The 23066-nt window shown below is 44.0% G+C and overlaps 1 protein-coding gene across 5 annotated transcripts in view; it reads right to left on the bottom strand.

Moving 5' to 3' along the window:
- LOC112255798 (nesprin-1) overlaps window positions 1–23066 on the bottom strand; it is a 171557-nt gene that overhangs the window by 97944 nt on the left and 50547 nt on the right. For all 5 annotated transcript variants that reach the window (XM_042325231.1, XM_042325233.1, XM_042325232.1 and 2 more), the window contains exons 20-52: window positions 22623–22781; window positions 22190–22354; window positions 20409–20543; window positions 19992–20150; window positions 16994–17202; window positions 16668–16776; window positions 15573–15737; window positions 14800–14967; window positions 13887–14063; window positions 12460–12600; window positions 11786–11946; window positions 11325–11475; window positions 10699–10829; window positions 10264–10360; window positions 9996–10094; window positions 9052–9239; window positions 8706–8829; window positions 8366–8532; window positions 7054–7207; window positions 6698–6901; window positions 6110–6281; window positions 5726–5984; window positions 5425–5604; window positions 4770–4914; window positions 4260–4418; window positions 3588–3770; window positions 3253–3354; window positions 2795–2998; window positions 2350–2557; window positions 1782–1894; window positions 1357–1562; window positions 646–1087; window positions 122–294 (exon numbers count right to left, since the gene is read on the bottom strand). In XM_042325231.1, the coding sequence (XP_042181165.1) occupies window positions 122–294; window positions 646–1087; window positions 1357–1562; window positions 1782–1894; window positions 2350–2557; window positions 2795–2998; window positions 3253–3354; window positions 3588–3770; window positions 4260–4418; window positions 4770–4914; window positions 5425–5604; window positions 5726–5984; window positions 6110–6281; window positions 6698–6901; window positions 7054–7207; window positions 8366–8532; window positions 8706–8829; window positions 9052–9239; window positions 9996–10094; window positions 10264–10360; window positions 10699–10829; window positions 11325–11475; window positions 11786–11946; window positions 12460–12600; window positions 13887–14063; window positions 14800–14967; window positions 15573–15737; window positions 16668–16776; window positions 16994–17202; window positions 19992–20150; window positions 20409–20543; window positions 22190–22354; window positions 22623–22781 (5609 nt within the window). The remainder of the gene's footprint in view (window positions 1–121; window positions 295–645; window positions 1088–1356; window positions 1563–1781; window positions 1895–2349; window positions 2558–2794; window positions 2999–3252; window positions 3355–3587; window positions 3771–4259; window positions 4419–4769; window positions 4915–5424; window positions 5605–5725; window positions 5985–6109; window positions 6282–6697; window positions 6902–7053; window positions 7208–8365; window positions 8533–8705; window positions 8830–9051; window positions 9240–9995; window positions 10095–10263; window positions 10361–10698; window positions 10830–11324; window positions 11476–11785; window positions 11947–12459; window positions 12601–13886; window positions 14064–14799; window positions 14968–15572; window positions 15738–16667; window positions 16777–16993; window positions 17203–19991; window positions 20151–20408; window positions 20544–22189; window positions 22355–22622; window positions 22782–23066) is intronic.

The raw sequence follows: 23066 nt of genomic DNA on the forward strand, positions 1-23066 counted from the left end.
TAGATAGATAGATAGATAGATAGATAGATAGATAGATAGATAGATAGATAGATAGATAGATAGATAGATAGATAGATAGATAGATAGATAGATAGATAGGAAATACAACCGTGTACAGTACCTGTGACAACTCATGGAGGTCATGAGCATGCTGGCCCAGGCGTCCTTCAGGTTCTGTAACTGGGAGGAGATGGCCTCCTGTCCCTCCACACTGTGGTGCTTCAGAACCTGCTCGCCCTTCCCTACCGCCATGTTCAGCTTCACCTCGCCCTCGCCTTTCATCAGCAGGATGTCCTGGAACACACGAAGGAAGTGTCAAAACAAATCCAATCCAACTTTATTTTAGTTTAGTTGAAGACCTGTTCATCAATCATGGATAACATTGCTCATTTAAATATTGACCTTCAATGGCCCAAGCTATCATATTGCTAAAGACCAAAGCAAGGTGTTTATTTTAGGGCCAATCTGAAATGGCACCCTATTCCCTATATAGGGCATTACTTTTGTGCAGAGTCAATTAGGGTCATTTTGTCTGACCTGTACCAGAAATGTTATTTTCCAGTTGATATGCCTTTCCAACCCTGCACCAAATACTTTTATTCAAGGACTATTGAGTTGAGCACGCCAATTCTTGATTCTACTAACCTGTACCAGTCCCAGTCTCTTCTCTAGCGTCACCTTGTTCCCCAGGGTACTATTGAGGGTCCCCAGTCGTTCCTTCATCCCGTTTAGCCAGGACCAGGTGCTCTGCAGGGTCTCCTTAAATGCTTCCTGTTCCTGTAGGTTTACCTGGCAGCACCTCAGCCTCTCCCTCACCCTCCGCAGCAGAGCCTGGTGCTGAGACTGCAGCCCTGCAGCCGCCCGCGTCTCGCCACCGTCGCCCCGTCCACCTTCATTCAAGACCTGTGACTCCTGACACAGTCGCTCGAAAGAGTCCCTCTCTTTGAGCACTTCCTGGTGGTATTCCTCCACCCCCTCCAGTGTTGCCTTCTCAAGACCCCTGTGTTTCTCCTCAGGCAGCTCTGAGGTCACCCTCTGCTCCATGTGTTCCAGCCACTGCCTCAGCCTCTTCAGACGCCCCTCAAACCTGACAGACAGAGATATTATATCACCATGTCACAGTCAGGGACTCACATCTATGACTGTATTCCTGAGGCCCACTCCTGGGCTTCAAGGGTGCGTCTCAATATTATAAAGCTCAAAATTCAAAATTCTCTTAGTCTCCCCCCCCCCATCTCTACTGATGTGAAAGAGCAACACCTGGATAGGCCTGGATAAGTTAAGATGAAAGAAAGGAGAGGAGGAGACAAAGTCTCTTTGTATTATTGAGATCCATTCATCCCAAGTATATTTTACCCATTGAGTTGTGCAGTGCTGTCCTCCAGGGCCTGCTGGTTGAGTCTACACTGCTCAACATAGCAGTCCCAGTCTTGCTGGATGGAGGAGATGTGCTGCTGCACCTGGTCAGCACTGGCCTTAGGGAGGTGGAGCAGGAGCTTCTCCCCTTCCTCACACACCTGACTCAGACGTACCTCCCCGTCCTCCACACGCTCCAGTGCCCCCTAAAGGATAGGAGGTAACATGTCAAGGGAAACACTTGAACAAGATTAAATCTAATCCTGGACAAAAAAGCAGATTCAAGGGAAAATGTTCATTAAATAGTTTTTAGTCAAGGCCTAGACTTAATCTGCGTCAAAGAAACCGACCCTAAGCGATTGAGGATTAATAGTATATTTGAGGGTTATGGTTTCTATGGGCTCTATGCTATGTTCGGACTGTACCTTTAGCTTCTGGAGTTTACGCTCCACGATGCTAGTGTCTCCTGATTGGTCAGAGCACTCCTTCACGACCTCCCTCTGCCCAGACAGCCAGCTATGGAACTCCCGAACCAGTTCTATAGAAAAGAGAGAGAGATATCATCATCATCATCATCACCATCATCATCTTATTCATTATATTGTCATTGTCATGGTCCCAGAGTAGTTTAGAATAGACTAGACTACTCCGGGAGTAGTCTAGGTAGACTACAATAGAGCAAATAAAGAATAGAACAGAACAGAATAAAAGAGAACAGAATAGTGTACTGATTGGTTGACAGCCGTGGTATATCAGACCGTATACCATGGGTATGACAAAACATTTATTTTTACTGCTCTAATTACGTAATCAGTTTATAATAGCAATAAGGCACATGTGGGTTTTGTGATATATGGCCAATATACCACGGCTAAGGGCTGTGACCAGGCACTTTGCGTTGCATCATGCGTAAGAACAGCCCTTAGCCGTGGTATATTGGCCATATACCACACCTCTTAATTATAACCCCTCTTAGGAACCAGCCATCCTCACCGTTGAAGTGTTTTTGCAGGCCGTGTTGGAGTGAGGCCAGGGTCCTAGAGGAAAGCTGGTTGACAGACTCATAGCCCTTGATAAGGTCAGTGAGTGCACTACCCAGCCCAGCCAGCTCCTCAGAAGGGTACTTCCGACACAGAGTGTTTAGGCTCTCCCTGGTGGAATCTATGCTGCCTTGCTGGTTCTGAAGGTCCTTCTGGAGCTCCTGTTATGCAATTTACATACATACGAATTTAACACATACAACAATAATAATATAAAGAATAACAAGTGTGAGCTCTCAGAACAAGAACTTAGTATAGTCGGGAAGAGGAAAAAGGCCTTGTTCAGGAAAGAGTGAGGTGGAAAGCGATGGTGGATGCCCTATGCTCCCAAGGGGGCCAAGAGGACTAAGTCAAGTAAAATCTCAGGTAAAACCTGTTTCAATTCAATGTCTACCTACCTTGACTCTGCAGATGTCCTCTAGGTCAGAGCCAATCGGTGAGCTCATCAGGGACTGCTCTATGCTCTTCAGCCAATCAGACATTTGGGTAATGTAGTCCTCTAACTGCTTCCTCTGGGAGCTGAAGTCCCTGAGGTTTTCCTTGGCCTGCTCACATAGCTTCTGCACCTGGCTCAGCTTTTTCCTCAGGTCCGCCTCCAGCACCTGAAATAAACACACAGAATATTGATTAGCTCCTGCTGAAGTTGTATGGGGCAAACCAACAGAGGATGAGTTTACCTAAATGTTTTAGCACTATTGTTCATCCATTGCCTACCAATGGATTTAAAATTATCCTAGGGAAACTCACATTGTGTCAGTTAGTTAAAAAGTTGCCCTGAACTTACAGAACTTCAAAGAAGAATTTCCAAAACTAGAGATGTCTGAAGTTTGGGCTTCAAACCAATCGTGTGCTGTACCTGTAGTTTGGCGGGAGTGTCCTGGCTACAGTTGAGTTGCTTCAGTTCTGACACTTTCCCTTGCAGGGTCACAAGCTGGTGCTCTTTCTTCCCCATCTCCAACTGGATAGAGAGAGAGGGTAGGCAAAGAGAGACAACTAGATTTTCTAGTTTAATACAGAGATTGAACACTTGGGATTTGGCAGCTGCAGGACTGGAACGTCTGAAATTCAGTCCAACTAATTGAACTCAGCAGGTAACAGACCCCGTTTAAGTTCCTCTACTGTTTCCCTTTAATTACAGTAGTAAGGAATATCTTATTTCTGTGAATGTGTGACTCTATCCATGTATCCTACCTGTAACGCAGAGAGTCTGGTCTCCATTCTCTGACTACCAATCAGGTTATTCAGGCTTTCACTGAGTTCCATCATTGAGCTGTTGGTCCAGCCCTCGATCTCCTCACTGATCTGCTGCACGTCATCCGACAACGCCAGGCTCTGGCTCAGATGCTCAATGTTGTTTTCAATCCTCTCAGACACCTGGAATGTAAAGGGACTAAATCAACCTCTTTAAAATCACAAAAATGTGCGGGCAAAATAAATCACGGGAAAACAATATTGGTAATAACAGAGATGGACAAACTAAAATACTCATAGATGGGAAACTGTCCCAAAACAGAGAGCAGCGGATGACCTATGCTCCTCACAGAGTAAAAGGGCTGGTTTCCCAGGCCCAGATGAGGCCTTCTCCTGGACAAAAAAGCATGCTTAAGGGAAAGTGCTTTTTAGTCGAGGACTAGGCTTCCGGGAAACTGTCTCAAAGGGTTTAAGTCAAGTCAAGGATCCCTATAAGCTGTTGCTCCTGCAGCAGCTACTCTTTCTGGGGTCAATTCTTCCTGATGACCTATGGTCCTTACAGTCAGAGTAAAAGGGTCAAGTCTGGTCTTTTGGACTCCAATGGCACTATCACTATTGTACCTCTTCTTTTTTATTCAATTGTGTGTGTCCCTATTGTCCATGTAGACTTACCTCGAGCCACTGGTCTACTAGAGTCTGCATGTCTGTCGTCATCAGCTGAGCCTCACAGTCTGGGATCTTCTTCAGATCACACAGCAGAAGTTTTCCCTTACTGGAGAACTGGTCCAGCTCACTCTGCTTGGCCAACATCTCTGCCTTCACTGCTTCATGCTGTATCAGTACAGGTGAGAAAACAGTGATTACTTTTATTTTGAAGGTTCTTTATTTAACTAGGCAAGTCAGTTAAGAACAAATTCTTATTTTCAATGGCCTAGGAACAGTGGGTTAACTGCCTGTTCAGGGGCAGAGCAACAGATTGTCAGCTTGGGGGTTTGAACTTGCAACCTCCCAGTTACTAGTCCAACACTATAACCACTAGGCTACCCTGCCGCCCCAGTTCAATGTATAATCATAGTAGCAATAATAAGATAATAGCTATTAACTGTGTACTAATGTAAACTTTTTGCATCAAAGTTGTATACAGGTTTATACGAGAACTGAGATGAATGTCATTATTCTAACCTTAGCCAGCAATTTTTTGGTCTCCTCGTGGTCTTTCAGAGCTGAGCCGATGTCAGCCTCAGTGTTCTCCATGGTGGCGGCTATGGATGTCCTCAGGTTATGGTATTCTCTCATCAGCTCCACCAGAACACTGCACTGCTCCTGCCTGACAACACACATCTCTTCAAATGACTAAATTGTGGGGTGAAATTGTGCTTCTGGATTTGAATTGTTAAAGTGTTCATATACTCTCTTGCATGAGCTACAGTACGTTAGATCAAATAAAATGGTATTGATCGTGTACACAGTTTAGCAGGTGTTATAGCTGTGCAGCGAAATGCTTATGTTACTAGCTGCTAACAATGCTGTCAAATGTCAAACAATTCAATGTAAAAAATGAATAAATAAATTCAAGAATGGCGGGATCCAAAACAACCCAAATAGCACTGTAGCAGTATAAAAATGCAATCTATACATACGTACACAAGAAATACTAAGGATGATGTGTACAGCAGTAGATATAGCACAGTCAGCTATGTCAAGAATCCAGTATATAAATAAATATCTACACAAGTTTGCTACTATTTACATGTGTGTGATGAGTTTAGATTGTGATATAAGCAACTATACAAGATAATTGGGTCTTCAACATTTGATGCTGAAGACAGAACCCTACCTGTCAGTTATGAGTCTCTTGGTATCCTCCCAGGTGGTTTCCAAGAGGCTGATCTCCCTGAGAACCTCCCCGGCCAGCTCTGCATCTCTCTGGGCTAGTTGCTGACCCTTGTCCCTGAGCCACTGCTCCTCGTGTTCTTGAGACTGGAGCTCATCCTCCAGCTGGTTAAAGAACCGCAGCCTGGACACCAAAGAAGAAAAGATTGTGTTACAGCCAGCTATTCACAATTCATCCAGAGATAATGTGAAAATTGAACTCATGATTGAAACCACCAAGCACACTGGCCAGAATCCTTAGCTACCTCTGCTGCAGGGCGAGTGGGCTGGGTTCTCGCAGGCTCTGGTGGTCCGCCTTCTCCTTGATGTCCTCCACGTTTTTCAACAGCTGTTCCTTCCTCTGTCTGAAGGAGCTCCATAGCGCTCCCAGGGCCTCTGCCTCGCTCTGCTTGGTCCCAAGCAGATTCCTCACTGTGTCCAGCTCGCCGCGGAGACCATCAGCAAGCACCCGGCACGACGTCCGGGACCCAGACCCATCCACACCGCTCACCATGTGGAGGTGGCCTTCAATCAAATCAAATCAAATTGTATTTGTAAAGCACATTTCGAGGCAAGGTAGTAACACAATGTGCTTCAGAGGAAAACATACATATAATAAACAATAGATATGAAATAAACAATATAAATACCTTTACAGAGGCTGCTGTCCAGGCCGGCTGCCAGGATCTCCAGACTGCTGATGTCTGGGACGATGGCCTCCAGTTCTCTCTGTAGTTCCTCCACCCGACCATGGTCCCAGCTCCCTGAACTCTCCACCGTATGCCTCAAGCCTCGTAGTACCCCCACAGCCGCACCGTGGGTCTGTAAGGGAGGAGACATAACACAGATGTTTTTATTTTGGGCTCTGACATGTTAAGCAGATTTAACCACTTTTTAATGACTCTCCCAAACCTTTAACCCTAAACTTAACCCAGGTTTTGAAAATGGTTATGAAAATGGTTAGGATAATAGTTATGAAAATGGTTATGAAAATGGTTAGGATAATAGTTATGAAAATGGTTATGAAAATGATCCGGTTATGTTGTAGGTGTCATATGTGTCAAACTCATACAATGGGGGGCCAAGTGTCTGCAGGTATTCACTCATTACTTGTACTTGATTGATGAATTAAGATCACTAATCAGTAAAGAACTCCCTCAGCTGGTTCTCTAGGTCTTAAAAAAAGAAACCCGCCATGGAATGAGTTCGACACACCTGTTGTTGGACCTTTTTCTTACCTCCAAGAAGGCCTCCAGCTTCCCCAGGCAGTCCAGCCGGAGCTCAGCCAGCTGCTGGACCTCCAGGTAGGGCTGTAGGCTGTTGACCTGTCTCCCCTGGAGGAGCTGAGCATCCTGGGGTTCACACGAGGCACACAGCCCCTCTGTCTGGAGCTCCAAGCTCTCCCTCACACCACTCTGCTTCTGAAGAGCTGCTAGTGTTTCCTACAGCAGACCATACAGGGTACAGAGGGTGACGAGCAGGAGCAAGAGGAGGAAGAGGAGGGGGATGAAGAGGAATACAAATAAAAATGAATTTCTTGTAGTAGAACAGTCAGACAAAAAAACATGATTGACCAGTTGACCATGGTTCATACCTTGACTTGGGCCACAGCAGGCTGCAGGTCAGTGATGTTGACCAGGGAGGTTGAGTGGAGGGTGGAGAGGAGGTTCTCAGACCACTGAGAGAACTTCAACAAGGACTGGTCAAACTGCTCCACCTGGAACAGCTGGCTCTGGAGCTCCTTGATTCTGTACAGTATACAAATAACAGGAACATCACATACAGTGAGTGCCATGAAAAAGTATTTGCCCCCTTTACAAAAAGTTATGCTTTTAAATCATCTGTCCATAAACATCCTTCCAAGAATCTTGATGATCATCCAAGTGCTTCCAGGTGCTTTTTGGCAAACTTGAGTCACGTTTTTGGACGAGATGGGTCCCATTATGCCTGGTGAAAACCAAACATTGCATTCTACAGTAAGAACATCATAACAACGGTCAAGTATGGTTGTGGTAGTGTGATGGTTTGGGGATGTTTTGCTGCCTCAGGACCTGGACGACTTGCCTTAATAGAAGGAACCATGAATTCTGCTCTGTATCGGAGAATTCTACAGGAGAATGTCAGGCCATCTGTCTGTGAGCGGAAGCTGAAGTGCATCTGGGACATGCAGCAAGACAATGATCCAAACACACAGTCAAATCCACATGACAATGGCTAAAAAGCAACCAATTTGAAGTTTTGGAATGGCCTATTCAAAGTCTATACCTAATCCCGATTGAGATGTTGTGGCAGGATTTGAAAGGAGCAGTTCATGCTTGAAAACTCACAAATCCCGCTGAGTTAAAGCAGTTCTGGATGCAAGAGTGGGCCAAAATTCCTCAACAGCGATGCGAGAGACTGATCAACAACTACAGGAAGTATTTGGTTGCAGCCATTGCAGCTGAAGGTGGCATAACCACTTATTGAGTGTAACGGGGCACATGCTTTTTCACACGGGAGAATTGGGTGTTGCATAACTTTGTTAATTAAATTAATAAAATAAGTAACTATTATTTTTATTTTTTTTGTAAACTGAGGTTCCCTTTATCTAATATTAGGTTTTGGTTAAAGATCTGATGACATTCAGTATTGAAAATATGCAAACATAGAGAAAATCTGAAAGGGCTCCAATACTTTTTCACACCACTGTACCTCTACAATGCTGTGTGCTTTCAGTACCAGTAAGACGTAATTATTTGGAAGATGTACAGGATCCATTTGCCAACAATGAGGGTCAGACTGGAATGAGGTATGTGAGCTCTGGTCAACAGCAGTGCACTACATAGTATAGTAATGTTGGAAGCAGCCTGACTGAATCAATGTGTTACTGCTGAATCGTGTGACACACACACCATCTTCTGACTGACCTGTGAGGGATGAGTTCATTCTGGGAGTTCCATCTCTTCTTCAGCTGCTCCAGGTCATCACTGAGCTGCCTTGCCTTCTCCTCTGGGGCAGTGGGGTACAGGGATGTCCCTGAGGCCACCAGGCCAGCATGGAGGGGCTCCAGCGACACCAACTCAGACTGCAAGTTCTACAGAAGATAAACTTTTGTTGAGCATCTATGCCAGCAAGCCTTGATAAAAACCCTTTCAATGGAGAATCTTCAGGCTTAATCTATGTCTCGGAAACTGTCCCTAAATGCATATGGAAGCTCTGCAGCATCAGTCCAGGAACATGGATTGAAAATTGAAGAATTTACTGTACCTGCAGGTCCTGCAGCTCACTCTCCAGCTTGGTTTTATCTGCAGGCAGGCAATGGCTCTCAGGTTTGGATGTAGACTCACATCTCTCCAAGCAGGATACAAAGCTAGAACGATCCTTCTCATACCTGAAACAAAGTATCCAAGTTTAAGAACAAGACGGGCACTTCAAAAACAAATGTTTTACATCAATATTTCACAGCTGAAGGGCCGGTTTCCCGGATCCACATTAAGCCTTGACTAAAAATAACTTTAGATCAAGGTTCTTTAGATGCTTTAGTCCAGCACTAGGCATAATGTGTGCCCAGGAAACCAGACCAAAATGTCTCCCTCCAGCCTAGCCTTCCTACTTTTGCCATAGAGACAGCACTTTCTCCAGTGTGTTCTGTTTTTCTTTGGCCTGCCCTAGACTCTGGTCATAGCTGGTCTGTAGAGCTGCCACGGCCCTCTCAGCCTGCTCCCTGTCACTGAGTCTACGTGCCCCAGCAGACAGTGGCAGCAAGGCTGCCTTCAGGCTCTCCAAGCTCTGGGACACATCCTAGGGTGATAAATCACAGAATTAAATACATTTGACTAATACAACACTTTATACAAGATTACCCAAACCCAGTAATGGAATCAGATTACTTTTGGATTACTTTTGCTTTAAGAGGCATTAGAAGAAGACTACAAGGATCCATGAACACATTTGATTTGGACTTGGACTTGTGGTCAGACTTGCTCAGGTGGTACAAACTTAAACTTGTGCCTTTTTCAATTATAAATTGAATGTCATTGAGAAAACAGAATGGTGTCATATTGCATTTTTCACAAACATCTTTGCTGAATTTAAAAGCAATCCAAGAAGCAATCAACTCATTTTTCTAAGTTATATGTAATCTGATTACAATAGTTTTGCTGATAATGTAACTGATTACAGTTACAGTTTTTTTTTTTTGTAATCAGATTACATGTAACCAATGTAACCAATAACATGTAACCAGTAACTCCCTGACAACCCTGACTATTTATTATGTACTATATAGCTCTATAAAGACAACAGTATTGAAAAAACAGCAAGACAATATCGTCAATAAAATGTCAGAACCTCATTCGTGATAGCGTGCCATGGAGACATTGTAAATGTACAACCTTAAAGTTTAAAATGTGTATCTCCAAGAACAGGAAACAGTAGAAGGAACCCATTGTGGCCTTATGTCTGACATGAAATTAGGAAAATGAAGTAGCCTAAGCAAGTTATTAAATAAGTAGTTGTCAATACATCGTAATGACGAAACCAGAGAGAAAGATATACCATGTGGTTCTGGAGACATTTGTAGGTCTCTGACGAGGAGGTACAGGAAGTGACAGGATGGTCCAGTTTCTTATGGAGATCACCAAGTGTTGTTTTGGCCTTCAAATAACATGATTCAGACAATCATTGATTTTGACATTCATCATTTCCTCTAACACTACTAAGGGTTATTTTCATTGGTTCCAGTAGTGACGTATAGCTAGTGGTAATTCTACTCGTTCTCCCGAGGTTACTCGAGAATAAACCAAAGTCTTTATTTCAGACGTACCTCTTCCAGGCTGGTGTTGAAGCGGTGCTGTGTGGAGGAGCTCTCCTGCAGCAGTCCTTCTAGCTGCTCCACACTCTCCCTGAGCTCCTCCCAGTATCTGCAGATGAAAAGATAACACTCAGCAACTTTTGGTAGCACCAAGCAAAAGAGCCTTGCATAGATAAAACACATAGTAACTGGATTGTCCAGCACAAGACCTCAATATACAGTATTATGACTAACTTTAACATGAAGTATATAATGCAATTAATGATTAACCCTGCAAAAAAAGAAATGTAGTTAAAACCATCGGTAAATACATTCATTTACATTACATCAACATTTCTGTCATTTAGCAGATGCTCTTATCCAGAGAAATGTACATTTCTATTACATGTACATGTTTACAGTCAGGGCATTCAACTAAGGTAGGTAAAAACATCCACACGTCAGTACCTGCCGATCTGGGTGAGCCGAGCCTTGATACGGGCTGCCTCCCCAGAGGAGATGAACTGGGCCAGGGCTTGGGAGTGGGCCTCTAGCTGGGATAACACCTCTGCCTTGTCCCCCAGCTCCACACCCACGGCCTGGCAGGAGGGAGGAGGATAAAGATGGCTACCTAATACTGTTGGGTTTTTTTGTCAGATAATTTTTGTATGCAAGTTTTAATGGTTTAAAGGTTCAATGTTTGAGTCATTCAGGTTATTAAGGTATGAATGATCTGTTGGAATGAGCAACCTTGATTTGATCACTGATTTGAGTCAAAGATGGAAAATTGTGTAAATCATCAACATGTTGTGCATACTGTCTAGATGTTGTGCATACTGTCTAGATGTTGTGCATACTGTCTAGATGTTGTGCATACTGTCTAGATGTTGTGCATACTGTCTAGATGTTGTGCATACTGTCTAGATGTTGTGCATACTGTCTAGATGTTGTGCATACTGTCTAGATGTTGTGCATACTGTCTAGATGTTGTGCATACTGTCTAGATGTTGTGCATACTGTCTAGATGTTGTGCATACTGTCTAGAGAAAATGTGGTAGAACATATAAAGGAAATGCAGAGGTGGCTGACAGTACCTTTACTGTGTTGATCTGTTGTCCAAGTGGAGCAGCAGAACTCTTTAGAGCGTCCATTTCTTTCTCTTTCTCAGAGATCCACGAGGAGAAGGCCTCAAACTCTGTCCCAAACCGAGTCCACTGATTCTTCATCCCATCAAGAGCCTTGGTGCTAGAAAAGAGTGTGACTAATTGAGTTTATCACAAAACTGGGTAGCTAAACAACACAACAAAGAGTTCCGAGTCCATATTCATAAAGTGTCTGAGAGTAGAAGTGCTGATCTAGGATTAGGTCCTCCCTCTCCATGTAATGTTTTTCATTATGATCTAAAAGGCAAAACTGATCCTAGATCAACACTCCTAATCTGAGACGTTTTATGAATAAAGGCTCAGATTACATTCTGGACTAGGAGGAAGAGGAGGAAGCGGAGCAGGAGGAGGAGCAGGAGGAGAAGGAGGGAGAGAGGAGGTGTTGTATTTACTCTTTCTTGAGGCCAGCCTCCACTTTGTCCAGCTGTTCGCTGAGGGAGCGGGCTTGCTCCAGTAGCAAGGTGGTGTTCTTTGGGCCAAGCTGGATCTCTGCTGCTTTCCTCAACAGGGTGTTCACCATGCAGGCTTCTGCTTCACTCTGCTTTAAAAGCACCTGTTATGACAACGGAGAATGTGAGAGTCAGAATGTTACTGACACTTTGTGATATGACTAGGTTGAATTATTCTTGAAAGGTTTTAAAATCTTAATTTCACATCTCAATATCTAGCCTGAATAGCAAACCTTGAAAGATAAAGACACAATAAGGAGCCTAAATCACCCAAATATACACTTGATGGGAGAATTGATCACTGATCACTGCACCCGCAAGAATTTTTCACCAATAAAGTCACCGGAGGGGCCTGAAAACTCGCTATATAGAGACAAAGACGCTAATTTGCCAACACTGGATGGGATTCCGTGCTTCTAATCTGCATTGCTTGCTGTTTGGGGTTTTAGGCTGGGTTTCTGTATAGCACTTTGTGACATTGGCTGAGGTAAAAAGGGCTTTATAAATACATTTGATTGATTGATTGATTGATTCCAACAGCCCTGCCAAATGTCAACTATCATTCAAAAGTGTCAACTGTCACACTAACATGTTCACTAAATTCACTTCTCACTTACCCTGGCCTGGTCCAGTTCAGTAGCCAGGCTCTCTGGGCTGCTAAAGTTCAGGTCTCTGTCCATGACAGAGAGCGCCCTGGTAACAAACTCCTGCACTGTCCTCTGCTGGCTGTCAAACTCCTGCCACGAAGACAGAGTCACCTGGGGACAAATGGGGACATTCAATACACAGATTAATACCATGACACCTGGGGACAAACACAGATAATTGATCACAGATAATAAACACATGTACAGATGGACAAACAGGGACATTCAGTACACAGATAATACACAGAGGAACACATGGGGACATTCAGTACACAGATAATACACAGAGGAACACATGGGGACATTCAGTACACAGATAATACACAGTGGAACACATGGGGACATTGAGTACACAGACAATACACAGAGGAACACATGGGGACATTGAGTACACAGACAATACACAGAGGAACACATGGGGACATTGAGTACACAGACACTACACAGAGGAACACATGGGGACATTGAGTACACAGACAATACACAGTGGAACACATGGGGACATTCAGTACACAGAGGAACACATGGGGACATTCAGTACACAGACAATACACAGAGGAACACATGGGGACATTCAGTACACAGAGGAACACATGGGGACATTCAGTACACAGACAATACACAGAGGGACACATGGGGACATTGAGTACACAGACAATACACAGAGGAACACATGGGGACATTGAGTACACAGACAATACACAGAGGAACACATGGGGACATTCAGTACACAGACAATACACAGAGGAACACATGGGGACATTCAGTACACAGACAATACACAGAGGAACACATGGGGACAATCAGTACACAGAGGAACACATGGGGACATTCAGTACACAGACAATACACAGAGGGACACATGGGGACATTGAGTACACAGACAATACACAGAGGAACACATGGGGACATTGAGTACACAGACAATACACAGAGGAACACATGGGGACATTCAGTACACAGACAATACACAGAGGAACACATGGGGACATTCAGTACACAGAGGAACACATGGGGACATTCAGTACACAGACAATACACAGAGGGACACATGGGGACATTGAGTACACAGACAATACACAGAGGAACACATGGGGACATTGATCAACACCTTGATATGTTCTGTACTGTTACATCTTCATCTTAGACAGGTCAGCTTTGTAACGCATCCTACTAAGACCACAACAAAAGGCAGCAGCTAATGGGCCGATTTCCCTGACACATATTAAGCCTAGTCCTGGACTATGAACCATTTTAAATACAGAATCTTATTTAACATACATTTTTGTCCAGGACTGACCTTAATCTGTGTCTAGTAAACTGACCCTAAAGCACTGGAACAAGAGCAAGAGGAATTCCAATAACCCCAGACAGTACATTCTGGTGAGAGAGCTCACCTCTAACTCCTTCTCCTGTGAGTCCATGGTGTGGTCCATATTGCTGAGTGTTGTCTCCAGACTCTGCAGGTCCAGCTGTAAGGTCTCCCCCAGCCCCTCCTCAGCCTGTAGCTGACGGCCCCTAGCAATCTGCTGCCGCACATCCTTCCTCTTCATACGCAGACGCTTCAGTTGTTCCTGCAGGCAGGAGAGACGAGACAATCAATGTGTTTGGTGTTTGGATCTCATTTAAAAGCTGTAAACATCATATAGTGTATTACTTTTTGACTGTTCATTATGACGTTATACACATATATATATTTTTTATTTTACAACCACAAAAAGCATAATTTTCTTTCATGAATACAATATAAAGCTCCATATCAATGTTTGTTGCCTCAACTCAATTATTTAACATTGCAGGAACCTTTGAGAATAGTTCAATCTAATCAAAATTTAAAAAATAACAATAAAATTACATAACAATAGCGAGGCTATATATGGGGGGTACCGGTACCGAGTCAATGTGCGGGGGTACAGGTTAGTCAAGGTCATTTGTAAAGTGACTACACATAGATAATAAACAGCGAGTAGCAGCAGTGTAAAAACAAAGGGGGGTCAATGTAAATAGTCCGGGTGGCCATTTGATTAATTGTTCAGCAGTCTTATGGCTTGGTGGTAGAAACTGTTAAGGAGCCTTTAGGTTCAAGACTTGGAGCTCCGGTATCGCTTGCCTTGTGGTAGCAGAGAGAGCAGTCTATGACTTGGGTGACTGGAGTGTTTGAAAAATGTTTGGGCCTTCCTCTGACACAGCCTAGTATATATGTCCTGGATGTCAGGAAGCTTGGCCCCAGTGATGTACTGGGCCGTACGCACTACCCTCTGTAGCGCCTTACAGTCAGATGCCAATCAGTTCCACTCCAGTCCGACTTACCTGGTGAACCTGGAGCAATTGCTGGGCCTCCCTGACGGTCTCAGAGTCCAGTATCCTGGTCACCTCCAGGTGTACCTCCTGCTGACCCTGCACCAGCTCATCCAGTGCACCACGCACCCCCTCCCTGAACTGCACACAGTCCCCCACCGCCAGCACCACCTTCTCAGACTGGGAGACAAGAACACAGAGGAAAGAAATTATATTCAGCAACTCTCAAAAACAATATAGAGAAAAAGGAAACGCTATCACCACCGTTTTCAAACCAAGGTAGATTAACACTGGAACCAACTGAATATGAAAACGGTTCTTTAACTCTTGGCAGGACAATTGATTCATAAATCTATATTTTATTGTAAAAACCAACTAGTATACAACAAATGGCTTTTTCAGACAAGGAGACAACACAGTGGAAAATGATACGGCCTCACTCAGTGATACGACATACCATCGATCCTAACATCACCCTTAAGAGTGGACTGACAATCCAAAGACAGAGGGAATGTGGCATTGTGGGTACAAGAGAACAGAAAAGACGGACACCCAGGCTAGCCATCTAATGCTGTGATTCTTCTGACTGTGTGTCCTGGTGAGCAGGTAAGGATGACAGTATGCTTCAGTGCTCGCGAGCTTATTTCAAACACTTTTATCATCTTGATTGACCATATTATGTTGATCGGAAATGTGTCTTCTGCTCTGCTCTCAACCCTCTCCTACAACACACAAATATATTTGGGAGGAGCACAGTGTCAGCTGCAGTCCCAGTCTTTCCTTACCTCAGTGAGATAGGAGAGGAGGCCCTTGAAGTTGGTGGAAAGTTTATTGATTGCCCCAGCCTGACTCTGTGCATCCGTCTCGGAGCAGATCTCTATGAGCACAGCCAGCCGGGACTTCAGCCAGCCCAGGTTCCCCTCCTGCAGCTCTGCATCGTTCCTCAGCTCCTGGAGAGGGGAGAGCGGGGAGCGGCATAGGTTATCAAGCTTACCTAAGTCTGTGATAGCCTCAAATCCATGTTGTATGTACTAAAGCCAACTCTATTGTTGCCATGCACCATAAAGTAAGAGCTGTGGGTTAACAAGGTGCAGACCAATGGCACATAAACTCTATATTGCTCCCAGTGATTTACTGGAGAACCATGACATGTATGCTGTATAGCGACGATAGCTGCCTTCAGGACATACAGTATGGATACGAGGCTAGGTCAGTGATAGCTGCCTTCAGGACATACAGTATGGATACGAGGCTAGGTCAGTGATAGCTGCCTTTAGGACATACAGTATGGATACGAGGCTAGGTCAGTGATAGCTGCCTTCAGGACATACAGTATGGATACGAGGCTAGGTCAGTGATAGCTGCCTTCAGGACATACAGTATGGATACGAGGCTAGGTCAGTGATAGCTGCCTTCAGGACATACAGTATGGATACGAGGCTAGGTCAGTGATAGCTGCCTTTAGGACATACAGTATGGATACGAGGCTAGGTCAGTGATAGCTGCCTTCAGGACATACAGTATGGATACGAGGCTAGGTCAGTGATAGCTGCCTTCAGGACATACAGTATGGATACGAGGCTAGGTCAGTGATAGCTGCCTTCAGGACATACAGTATGGATACGAGGCTAGGTCAGTGATAGCTGCCTTCAGGACATACAGTATGGATACGAGGCTAGGTCAGTGATAGCTGCCTTCAGGACATACAGTATGGATACGAGGCTAGGTCAGTGATAGCTGCCTTCAGGACATACAGTATGGATACGAGGCTAGATCAGTGATAGCTGCCTTCAGGACATACAGTATGGATACGAGGCTAGGTCTGTGAAATCTCTGCCTTGTCTAACACACAGAGCATGAGGGATTCCCATCATACTTACTGTGATGGTGGCCTTGACCTGTCCGTGCTTGCTGGGGTCGTTGGCTCTGTCCCTGAGCAGTCTGAGTTGGCTCTCTTTAGACGAAAGCCAGGCTGACAACTCGGAGAACCTGGGATGAACATGGGAAAGTATGATCATACTGTATAGCCATCTAATATTTCAATTTTCATTAGGTTAAAAAGGATTGGTGGTGTGTCATTAGTCAGTGCATCAATGTGGATAGTGAGTGACTAAGAAAACAAAACAAAATTATATGTTATGTTAACAATGATACAAATCATGATTGTGACAGTCTTGAATCAGTATCATTCGTGAGGCCTTGTTACCTGGTGTTAAACTCCTCCCACTTATCAGGGTGCTGCATCAGATTGTGATGGGTGCTATCTATCTCCTCCCAGAGCTCAGAGTAGGCCTTCTTAGAGCTGTCCAGGGTCTGGTGGGCTGGGTTGCTGTCTGGAAGCTTCTGACACAGTTCCTCTATCAGTTGTAGTTTCTTCTCACACAGAGACTGAGGACCCTTCTCCCTGAAGAAGTCCTGCAGGATGGTAAAGGTACATTGTTCATGTGACAAACTCTCTCACAGGGAGACATCAAGTGCTAAATTAATCTAATTGCTTTTCTGAAATATGCACTGCGGACCAGCACAGTGACTATCATAGTACCAGGCTAGGGGTCCCCACATATTCTCTACATGGGCTAGATCAGGTATTCCCAAACTGGGGTACACATACCCCCAGGGGTACACGCAATGCTGTCGGGGGTACGCCAAATAAATACAGTGGGGCAAAAAAGTATTTAGTCAGCCACCAATTGTGCAAGTTCTCCCACTTAAAAAGATGAGAGAGGCCTGTAATTTTCATCATAGGTACACTTCAACTATGACAGACAAAATCAGAAAAAAATCCAGAAAATCACATTGTAGGAATTTTTATGAATTTATTTGCAAATTATGGTGGAAAATAAGTAGTTGGTCAAAAAAAAGGTATTATATACCCTTTGTTGGCAATGACAGAGGTCAAACGTTTTCTGTAAGTCTTCACAAGGTTTTCACACACTGTTGCTGGTATTTTGGCCCATTCCTCCATGCAGATCTCCTCTAGAGCAGTGATATTTTGGGGCTGTTGCTGGGCAACACGGACTTTCAACTCCCTCCAAAGATTTTCTATGGGGTTGAGATCTGGAGACTGGAGACTGGCTAGGCCACCTTGAAATGCTTCTTACGAAGCCACTCCTTCGTTGCCCGGGCGGTGTGTTTGGGATCATGCTGAAAGACCCAGCCACGTTTCATCTTCAATGCCCTTGCTGATGGAAGGAGGTTTTCACTCAAAATCTCACGATACAAGGCCCCATTCATTCTTTCCTTTACACGGATCAGTTGTCCTGGTCCCTTTGCAGAAAAACAGCCCCAAGGCATGATGTTTCCACCCCCATGCTTCACAGTAGGTATGGTGTTCTTTGGATGCAACTCAGTATTCTTTGTCCTCCAAACACAGCGAGTTGAGTTTTTACCAAAAAGTTCTATTTTGGTTTCATCTGACCATATGACATTCTCCCAATCTTCTTCTGGATCATCCAAATGCTCTCTAGCAAACTTCAGACGGGCCTGGACATGTCCTGGCTTAAGCAGGGGGACACGTCTGGCACTGCAGGATTTGAGTCCCTGGCGGCGTAGTGTGTTACTGATGGTAGGCTTTGTTACTTTGGTCCGAGCTCTCTGCAGGGCATTCACTAGGTCCCCCCGTGTGGTTCTGGGATTTTTGCTCACCGTTCTTGTGATCATTTTGACCCCACGGGGTGAGATCTTGCATGGAGCCCCAGATCGAGGGAGATTATCAGTGGTCTTGTATGTCTTCCATTTCCTAATAATTGCTCCCACAGTTGATTTCTTCAAACCAAGCTGCTTACCTATTGCAGATTCAGTCTTCCCAGCCTGGTGCAGGTCTACAATTTTGTTTCTGGTGTCCTTTGACAGCTCTTTGGTCTTGGCCATAGTGGAGTTTGGAGTGTGACTGTTTGAGGTTGTGGACAGGTGTCTTTCATACTGATAACAAGTTCAAACAGGTGCCATTAATACAGGTAACGAGTGGAGGACAGAGGAGCCTCTTAAAGAAGAAGTTACAGGTCTGTGAGAGCCAGAAATCTTGCTTGTTTGTAGGTGACCAAATACTTATTTTCCACCATAATTTGCAAATAAATTCATTAAAAATCCTACAATGTGATTTTCTGGATTTATTTTCTCATTTTGTCTGTCATAGTTGAAGTTAGAGCTCTTCTCTGTGTGCATTAACAAGGACAGCACACAGGTCTTTCCATCATTATATGAGTTTTCGTGTGCAAATGAACTCAAGCTTACCGACAATGTCAAATGTGATATAGCGAAGCACCTGAGCGAGTTGGGTGCGCAATTAAGCAGGTACTTTCCCGAAACGGACTAGTCATACAACTGGATTCGTTATCCCTTTCATGCCCTGCCTCCAGTCCACTTACCGATATCTGAACAAGAGAGACTCATTGAAATTGCAACAAACAGTGAAAATTGAATTTAATCAGAAGCCACTAACAGATTTCTGGATTGGGCTGCACTCAGAGTATCCTGCCTTGGCAAATCGCGCTGTTAAGACACTGATGCCCTTTGCAACCGCGTACCTATGTGAGAGTGGATTCTCGGCCCTCACTAGCATGAAAACTAAATACAGACACAGGCTGTGTAGAAAATTATTTAAGACTGAGACTTTCTCTAATTCAACCCAACATTGCAGAGTTTTGAGCATCCTTTCAAGAACACCCTTCTCATTAACCTGTGGTGAGTTATTCAAAATTTTCGATGAACAAATAAGGTTTTATATGTAAGATGGTTAAATAAAGAGAAGATTATTGATTATTATTATTATATTATTATTTGTGCCCTGGTCCTATAACACCTCTTTGTCACTTCCCACGAGCCGTGTTGTGACAAAAACTCACACTCATTATTATGTTTAATAAATGTATTGTATAGTGTGTGTGTGGCAGGCTTACAATGATGGCAAAAAACAACATTTGAGAGTGCGCTGACCCTGGTGCTAGAGGGGGTACACAGCTGGAGGTTGAATGTTTGAAGGGGTACGGGACTATAAAAACTACTGGGCTAGATCATGTGATCATGGCAAAGTAAACTCAGTTGCACCATGGAATGACCGATAGAGACTACAGCCATCACTCCTATCAGTTCAGGATAGAGACCACAGCCATCACTCCTATCAGATCAGGATAGAGAGCACAACCATCACTCATATCAGATCAGGATAGATACCACAGTCATCAACCTGACACAGCTAGTCTCACCCTGTGTTCCTTGATCAGCCTCTCACTCCCCATGCCAACCAGGTGTCTGTTCTCTCTGGTCAGCTCTGACTGACACTCCTGCATGGAGACCATTAGCTTGCTCCGTTCCACCTCTACCTTCAGATGAAGCAGGTGGTAGGGAGCCTCTGTCTGGACATCCTGAGAGAGGGGGAAGGAGAGAGGGAGTTAGGAACTCTTTCAGTCTCACTCTTAACCTGAAAATATTATATTACTATAGGATAAAAACAAGATGTGACAGTCATATGACTATTCAGGACCGACAAAGTGCACAAGACATTGAAGGGGAATGTGATAAGAATACTTGGATCTTGGAACTGTGAAAATAGAATATTTCTACAATTGAAGGCTTTGAATGATTATACTAGTACATTACCTTTCTGTCAACATGGCACTAACCTTCCAGTGTTTGTGCAGTTTCCTGACTGTCTCCTGCAGACTCTGCTGCTCCTCCCTAGGCACTGTGTCTGTCAGTTCATCACAGGTCTTCAGGAACGCACCGAGGACCTGCTGGTCCAGCTGCCCAAAGAACTCCTGCAAACATTGACAGAGATGTCTCACTGAGATTGTCACAATGTCCACATGACTCTACACCTCCTCCCCTTGTGCTTCTCTACTGAATCCCCAGTCCAGACTAGTGTCATGACTTTGGCCTGGGGGTAGGTTTATGACAGTCATAAATACCTCTTCGACCATTTTTCCTCTCTCTACCCTACTGATGTTACATTTGCAAACACCTTGGTTAACAAAGAGATTCTGGGAACATCAGAAGGTGGGGGGAAATGAACTATATTCTGGTAATCCGACCAATTGAACATATGCGGTGGGTACTTATGAATATGATGTCAGTTCAGTTGTCATCTGAGACATTCTCATCAATGATAAGATGACATAAACTCTACAGTGGAAAGTCTACACATCAGAGTTATCAGATTCACATGGAATTGTTGTTCAATTTAAATGTTTGAATATGAAATTATTTCGTGATCTGATGAAATGTGATTTTAGCTTCTAAAATGTGAGAATTGGATTTTTAGAAGGTTAGGGCTCTGCTCAATCAGTGGCCCGCCCCTGTGAAGGGACATGGGCTATAAAACGTTTCAATCACGCCCTCCTCTCCCTTCCTATATAAAGCCTTGACGACAATATAACCTCCTGTTCCGAGGATGTGTGGACGACGGTCCAATGTCAGAATGGTTCAGATAATAACTACAGAACGAAGCCAACATCAGCATGAGCTTTGGTTGCGAATGGTATGAACTCTGAACTCTTATTCACTACAGAAGTGATACCTCCTAGCCGTTGAGTTAGCAACAGCAGCTGCAAACGCAGGTTAGGAAGGAACAGACAGAGTATCCAGTCTACCACACAACAACGTTACTACAACGTATCCAATTTACCAGCAGAGACATTCTTCAAAGGACAAAGGACTCAGTTGGGCAACACTGCCTTCCATCTACCACCAACCTCAGAGTAAATATTTATTGCATTTTCCTTTTCCAAATGGGTGGTAATTTAGAATGCATAAGATACTGTATTTACGATAGCACAGCTTCGCCCTTTGTTCCTCAGTCTTCCTGCTCTTTCACTCAAACCCAGCCCCTTTTCTTTTGTGTAACAAGCTGTCATATCTGATCCGCCCAGTAGGGACGTTTTCCTTTATGACGTAATTTGTAATCAAGTTATGATTAATTATGTGTATGTGTAATTCTGTGTGATTAGTTAGGTATTTAGTAAATAAATAATTAAACCCAATTTTGTATTGCTGAATCAACTTGTTAGCCAGGGTTCGTCAAGAATTTACAACTTTCAGATGAGACTGAATTAAGGTGATGATTAATATTGACTGCTATTGATGTAAAATATTATGAGGTCTTTAAGAGTTTATTCGGAAGATAACAGCTCTATAAATATTATTTTGTGGTGCCCCAACTCTCTAGTTCATTACATTTACATGATTAGCTCAATCAGGTAATATTAATATTAATTACGGAGAAATTATTTTATAGAATAGCATGTCATATCACTTAATCCGGTATAGCCAAAGACACGACACTAGCCTGGTCCAGATCTGTTGTGCTACCCAGCCAAGTCCTATGGTCATTGTCAGATCTGGATTGTCCAGATAAAATAGAGTCTAAAACTATGGTCCTAGCCATGATGCAAGCTTTTGCTCATACCGTGTGTTTTTTTAGCAGATCTTCTGGGTTGCCTCTCTCATTTAGAAAAGCCTGAGCGACTTTCAGCACCTTCTCCAGCTCGCCACGGGACTCATCAAACCTCTTCATTAAGCTGCTGTTGACCTCCACGTGATTCTTCCACTCAGTAGACTCGTTGATCATTGCCTGTGATACACAAATACAGACATACTCACAAGCAATTCTCATCACCCAACACGCAACTGTCCTTCACACAAGTTATTTTGAATTGATGTGAACTGAACATGCGCTAGAAGGCAGCTACGTCATTCTGTCTTCTTTACATTATTATCCTCTATCAAAGCCCCATGATTGATTGATTGGTTGATTGATTGATTGATGTTCCCTCCTTCAATCATTTACACTATCAAACTGTTACACACAACCCATTAAGCGTTGTGTTATGGTACTGTACCTGTGAGGAGGCTTGGAGGTCGGCGACTCTCTTCTCCAGCAGGGCCATGTCCAGGTGCTGTAGGGTCTTACTGCTGTCCAGGGTTCTCTGGACACTCTGATGGTTATTCTCTATCACAGTCAGACACTTCTTACAGCTCTGGGTGAAGGTCACCAGCTCCTGGAGAAAGAGGAGGCAGTGAAGTGTGAAGAGACATTGTGTTACTAAGAATCAGTGTGTGGGCAGGTAGCCTAGCGTTAGGCAGGTAGCGGTTGAGACCTTTGGGCCAGTAACCGAAAGGTTGCTGGTTCGAATCCCAGAGCCAACCAGGTGAAAAATCTGCAGGTGTGCTCTTGAGCAAGGCACTTAACCCTAATTGCTCCTGTAAGTTGCTCTGGATGTGAGCGTCTGCTAAATGACTAAAACGTTAAATTCTTGACTTGGACTGAAATAGGTTCTGATACT

This window comes from Oncorhynchus tshawytscha, linkage group LG08 (assembly GCF_018296145.1).
Source record: "Oncorhynchus tshawytscha isolate Ot180627B linkage group LG08, Otsh_v2.0, whole genome shotgun sequence".
In the NCBI taxonomy this organism is placed as follows: domain Eukaryota; kingdom Metazoa; phylum Chordata; class Actinopteri; order Salmoniformes; family Salmonidae; genus Oncorhynchus; species Oncorhynchus tshawytscha.